This window comes from Taudactylus pleione, unplaced genomic scaffold (assembly GCF_031769625.1).
Source record: "Taudactylus pleione unplaced genomic scaffold, aTauple2 ptg000027l, whole genome shotgun sequence".
NCBI classification, from domain to species: Eukaryota; Metazoa; Chordata; class Amphibia; order Anura; family Myobatrachidae; genus Taudactylus; species Taudactylus pleione.
This window is the reverse complement of record NW_028284429.1, coordinates 264,754-270,503: the sequence shown is the minus strand read 5'-3', so window position 1 is coordinate 270,503 and position 5,750 is coordinate 264,754. Positions and strand designations below refer to the sequence as shown.

Below are 5,750 nucleotides of genomic sequence, written 5' to 3'. Positions count from 1 at the left end.
ACATTCGTTTGCAAAACCATCATACATCAGTTTTTAAATCATAAGTTCCTTTTTTTTCACATTTGCAAAATACCTGTTGTTTTAAAAGGTTTTTTTTTCTTTTTCTTTTAAGTTTTGTAGGCCATAGGAACAATTTAAATTATAAAAAACAAATGTACACATACAACATTTAGCTTAGAAGAACAGACAAAAATCATTTCATTCTTTTTTTAAAGTTTTTTATTTTTGCTTTTGTGAACTCCACAACTGCAACATATAGACTTTAAATTTTGTTATTTTATGGCTAAAATACCCAAACAAAACATTCACATCGAAATAGAAAAAGAACCATCGAAAGCACAAATGTGACAACATCAATCGGCAATACGATCACGATGCTGACGTAGGTTGCCGCCTGCGACCGACTCTGAATTAGGCCGTAGAGATAGGAGGTGTGCTTTCATTGTTGTGGGTGTTTCCGCGCTTACGATGTGCGTTGCGATTGAGCGCTCGTTTTGCATATTCTCGATCACTTTGGGTGCGACCGATCGCTCCCGAGCGACCGCCTCTAAATGAGGTCCTAAGTACCCTGCGCTTAATAAGCCTTGAAGAGAGATAAATTGGACGGAGTACCAACCAATCAGCTTCTAAATGTCATTTTTCAAACACAGCCTGTAAAATGGCAGTTAGGAGCTGGTTGGTTGGTGCTTTATCTCCATCCACTTTATATCTTTGCAAAGCTTAGTACATAGACCGCAGAGTGTAACAAATTAAGTTTGAAAAATTGTTAAAGTGGTTGTTACCAGCCCTAAGGATCTGCTGCCAAGATAACTCTGCGGTCATAAAAGAACTTAATGGTCTATATAAGTAGATAGGAGCAAAGAGCAAGGTGATGTGTATATACCATATACTATTATTCTACAGGACCAGATACACGGTTTTGTTGTCTTCACTAATTATGATACAATGATATCAAACACATGGTACTGCGCCGCGGTCATCTGCGGAACCCTGGTGATCCAAGTGAGCGGAGAACATCGCCATCGGTGTATCGTCCCTTACGCCTCACCGTGTCCGTTCCCATCTCATCATTCATTGCCCAGGGACTTGCTGGTCTTTCAGATGCCAGGTCATTTATAAACTTGCCACAGGGCTCTACCCCTTATTACCCGACGTGTGTAGTACCCATCACCTGAGTACATTATTATAAAGTTAGTACGGTTACGATTGCCTACCTTATGGCTGGGAACCCCACAACGCATTCTCGTGATCATTGGTTCAACTCACAGAAACGCCTCCTCCGCAGATCGCAAGTTCCTTATAGGCAGCTACGAAAAAGTGTCATTGGTCTGTGTTTTTAATCATTGCGTCATAGAACTGCGTTCCCCCCCCCCACCAATATTACCTGTAGTCTGTAGGATAAAGCTGGCTGACTACGGTAGGGGCACTTATCCTATGGCTCGCCATCTCTTCCGTGGTTCTCTCTTCACACACAAAGTATCTTTATAACTGGGCAGCATGGTTGGCGTAGTGGTTAGCATTTCTACGTCACAGTCCTGTTGACTCCTAATGTATAGTTACAGTATATTGTGTGTCAGCTAAGATCTCACCTGCTGATTATGTGTCATTTTCAATAATTATAGTAACAGAAACCTCTGCGCAGATGGTGTCAGTCGGAAGCAGAACGCTGGGTCGTGACACGAAGGGAAGGAAGGGGGGGGGGGGGGAGTCTAGAACGTGTGATCATTGCTGAGTTACTATGGAAGTGCTGCCACCATCAGCCATGACTGAAAGAACTTAGAGAAAAGAAAGCTGCTAAAGACTGGGAACATGACTCCCCCACATACAAGTCATAGTAGAACATACATGTCATAGTAGAACATACATGTCATAGGTAGGTCCCGTTTATTTAAAAACAATTCGTCTACAGTCCTTCCTAAACATTACCATTATGGCAAATTAATGGGCAGCTTACCTATAGTGGCAATCCATCTATACTAACTCCTCTCCTGATATACTCTGTGCTGCTGGGTATAACAGTCTATGACTTCCTGAGGCCTCCTCACATCATGTCACTGCCCCTGTCACATGCAGCCCTGTCCTCACTGACACATCACTCATCTCCTGATATACTCTGTGCTGCTGGGGATAACAGTCTGTGACTTCCTGCTGCCTCCATTCCCCTCCTCGCATCATGTCACTGCCCCTGTCACATGCAGCCCTGTCCTCACAGACACATCACTCATCTCCTGATATACTCTGTGCTGCTGGTGACCTTGCTCCTCCCCCTATATGACAGTCAGTTTTGTTCATTAGTTAAAATTATCATATAGTAAAAAAAAATAAAAACAAAAAATTGCTGGGAAAATAAAGTTGCCCTACAGCGGGTTATTAGCCCCATTAACATCCTCAGCATATTCCCAGCTGGATTCTCGGCTCGGTTCTGCTGGATTTTCCAGGTGAGATAACAGTCTAACAAGTGACGTCCTAAAATTTTCCTTCAAACAATCAAATTCAATTGTATTTAGTTAATTGTCCTTAGTGCTGGCTGAGGAGTCAGCTGGATGTACAGTGCTCGTATGTTATCCTCCTGTGCACACTATGTATTTATATTACACAACCACAACGGGAAAATATAAAGCGCTAATTAGGAAGAGAAGGGGAATAATGGATATGTACTAATGCCCTGATTCAGAGCCGGACGCTCTGACCAGAGCGCTCGCTCTGAATCAGGGCCCTCATCCATTAAAATGGAGCGTCCTCCTGGACGCTCGTATAGCTGTGGGTCACCTTCCACAGCATATACAAGCGTGCAAAAAGATGGTCGCGATGGTCTTAACCATCGCGACCATCGGACTTGCGAGGGAAACCCTGCGGTCGGGTTTCCCAGCCGCAAGCCCAGGAGTGATTTTGGCTCTATCAGAGCCAAAATCACTCCCACTGACATCACTAGTGATGTCAGTGGGGCCGGCTTCAGACGGTAGGCGTTCCCATGGGAACGCCTCCGTCTGGCAGGCACGCCCACCAAAGGGGGCGTGCTGTCAATCAACAGCGACAGCACGCCCCCTTTGGTGCGAGACCCCGAGCGATGGAAAGCCCGTCGCTCGCCGGGTCTTGCGCATGTGCACGACGGAGCTCCCTCCGTCGTGCGCATGCGCAGTGGGGAACATCGACCCACTTGCGAGCGTACTGCCGCTCGCGAGTGGGTCTGAATGACCCCCTAAGTGCTGAGACTTACTAGTGCTGTCGGCCTACGTGACACAAATGTTATATACAGTCATCCCAAATGATCTACATTACTAGACAAAAACAAAAACAAGTCATTTGTAGCATCTGACAAATATTTACCATCAGGACACAACGGTCCTTTCTGCATTTTATAGAATTACATCCAGACAGCAAATCTGTAAATCTTTCCCAGGACAAGGGACATATTGGCCTGTTGGTATAAATGCAAGGCTGAAGTGCACACAGAGACGCCAGAGCAATTCAGTAAATGAAATAAAAACGGTATATCTTAACGATTTGCCTTAAACTCCCGGGCAAACGATATAGTGCGCACACACTGTGCGATGTAACAAACGACCAAACGATATATCTTGCATTGTTTGGTGGTTACATCGTTAACTGTATAATGCAACCATATCGCCAATCGTCCGGTTGTGCGTGTGAAGATGCAACAAACGAGCGTGCATAGTGCGTACACACTGGACGATTTGTTGTTCCTGATGAGATATCGTCTAAGGGCCTTTAGATTTATACATTAATAACCTTGTGACAGTCCCCATTTACAAGCGTCGCAGCAAAGTCCAGCAGTGTTACAGTGGGCAGATAGCGGCTCTCCTGCTAGTAGCCCGCCACCTCCTGAATGGCGCAAGAGACTGGGCTATTCTGCAAACCTGCTCCCGAAAATCGCCCCCAGCTAAGAAGCAAAACAGGGGGTTGATGCAAGTGTTCAGGCTGCACACGGCCATCTCTATGAAGAACAAAGCGTCAGCTATGTCAGTGATGGTGGCCCCATGAGGCCCAAACGCCCTGAGGAATATACAGAGGTTCCTGGAGGCGTGATAGGGCAGGTAGAGGAGGCCGAAGATCACCAAGGTGGAGCACATAAGCCTGGTCAGCAGGCGTCTCTTCTTCAGCCTCTGCATCCCCACCCTCCTGAGCTCCCCCACACTGCTGCAGTAGCAGTAACATAGAGAGGCGAAGGGGAACATGCAGCCAGCGGTGGTGGAGAACAAAGAGAAGGGCAGTGTTACGTTGGTCTCCTGGGAGAAGACATAGAGGGAGCAGATTGTCTTATTGTTCTGGCAGATTTCAGTCCCAGCCAGGAATGTTACGGGTAAGCTACTCAGGAAGGTCCCTGCCCAGATGGCCATGCAGACGACGAGAGACTGGCTCCTCCTCAGCAGCCTCAGAGACTTCAGGGGGTGCACGATGGCCAAGTAACGATCAATGCTCAAGCAGGTAACAAAATAAATGCTGCAGTAATAGAAGGTATGGTAAAACGTCCGGGTCATCTTGCAGAGGGCATCCCCGAAGACCCAGTGAAGTTGGTTGAAGTGGTAGTAAATGAGGCACGGGAGGCACAAGATCCAGGCGAGGTCCGCCAAAACCAAGTTGAAGAGGAAGGTGGTGCTCCGGTTCCACCGCTTGATCCGAGACACCAAGATCCACATCACGGAGACGTTCAGGGACAGTCCCACCAGGAGGATGAAGAGGAACGTGATGGGGAAGATAATTATCTGAATGGTGCCAAGGAAGGTCCCGGCTGTCTGGCAGAAATCCGATTCCACCCCCTGCAAAAAGCGACAAGGAGAACTCAGATGCAGATACAGGATGGTGCCCAATTACAGCACACGGGGGCCCCGCTTAATGCTGAGAACGTGTCGCTCGCCGATGGAGCGCTATGTAAATCAGCGCTATGTGGAGGCAATACAGACCTGTACGTCACTGCGGCAGGGGAGACAACGCCAAACTATAAGAACGTTTACTCACAAGCATGCGGTGGAGGCTGGACTGAGCGCCACAACGCGCACGAGCGGCCACAATTGGATCCTCCAGTCAGAATACTTCACATTCTCATGGGAGCTTCCGATTGCTGATGTTCATGTGCGTTGTAACGAATCAGCTTGGAGTTTGTACACGCCCTTCCCAAATCTCTCTGCCCATGGTACATCTGCCCCCCTGCAGAGCAACATGGTTTTACCAAGGTGCAAGGTTACTGGCTCTTTATGCTTTACTCCCACCTCAGTATAATAAGCCCCCATGTTCCAAAAACTGGAACCATTTAACGGTGACGCAGAGAGACGGGATGGGGACCCTGGTGCCACTGTCCAGCACTGGGATCCAGGCTCCATGAAATAATCCATGTACAGGTCTGGTAATAATGGTGCGCGCAGTATAATACACAGCACATGAATAATTACATGCCCAGAGCTGGACCCCGGCTGTCACACCATGAAACGTTCCCTGTAACAGGCAGTGTACGGGGTCCCCAATATCACTCACCTCCTGGGCAGCCTCTCCCATCCTCGGGAACACAGCGAGGTTTCTGCTTATGTCTCTCAGGCTCCGAAATGCTTTTCAAATGTGTTTGTTCCTGTAGTCTGTCTACCAAGGTAACCGTCAGCGTGTGTGACATGTCCAGCAGCGGGAACATTTCTCCCCCGTCCTGCGGTCTCTATAGTGAGCCCTCGTGCACACAGCCCACCTCTGGGGAGGGACAAGAGATTCACAAGCAGATAAGTCGGTCAGTAAATATAGTCTTG

The 5,750-nt window shown here is 47.7% G+C and overlaps 1 protein-coding gene across 1 annotated transcript; it reads right to left on the bottom strand.

Annotated features, from left to right (window-relative positions):
- Positions 1-3,793: 3,793 nt before the first annotated feature.
- Positions 3,794-5,546, bottom strand: LOC148539124 (P2Y purinoceptor 1-like). Its single transcript, XM_088451757.1, has 2 exons — positions 5,491-5,546; positions 3,794-4,778 (listed from the first exon to the last, which is right to left on the bottom strand). Exons 1-2 carry the CDS (start codon positions 5,509-5,511, stop codon positions 3,798-3,800), a joined length of 1,002 nt encoding a protein of 333 aa, XP_088307883.1. The 5' UTR covers positions 5,512-5,546; the 3' UTR covers positions 3,794-3,797.
- Positions 5,547-5,750: the final 204 nt, after the last annotated feature.

Excerpts from the sequence above, each read along its gene's own strand:
- LOC148539124 (XM_088451757.1), bottom strand. The coding sequence starts at position 5,511 with ATGGGAGAGGCTGCCCAGGAG. Across the intron at positions 4,779-5,490 it reads TGGGAGAGGCTGCCCAGGAG|GGGGTGGAATCGGATTTCTG; the intron begins GTGAGTGATATT and ends CGCTTTTTGCAG.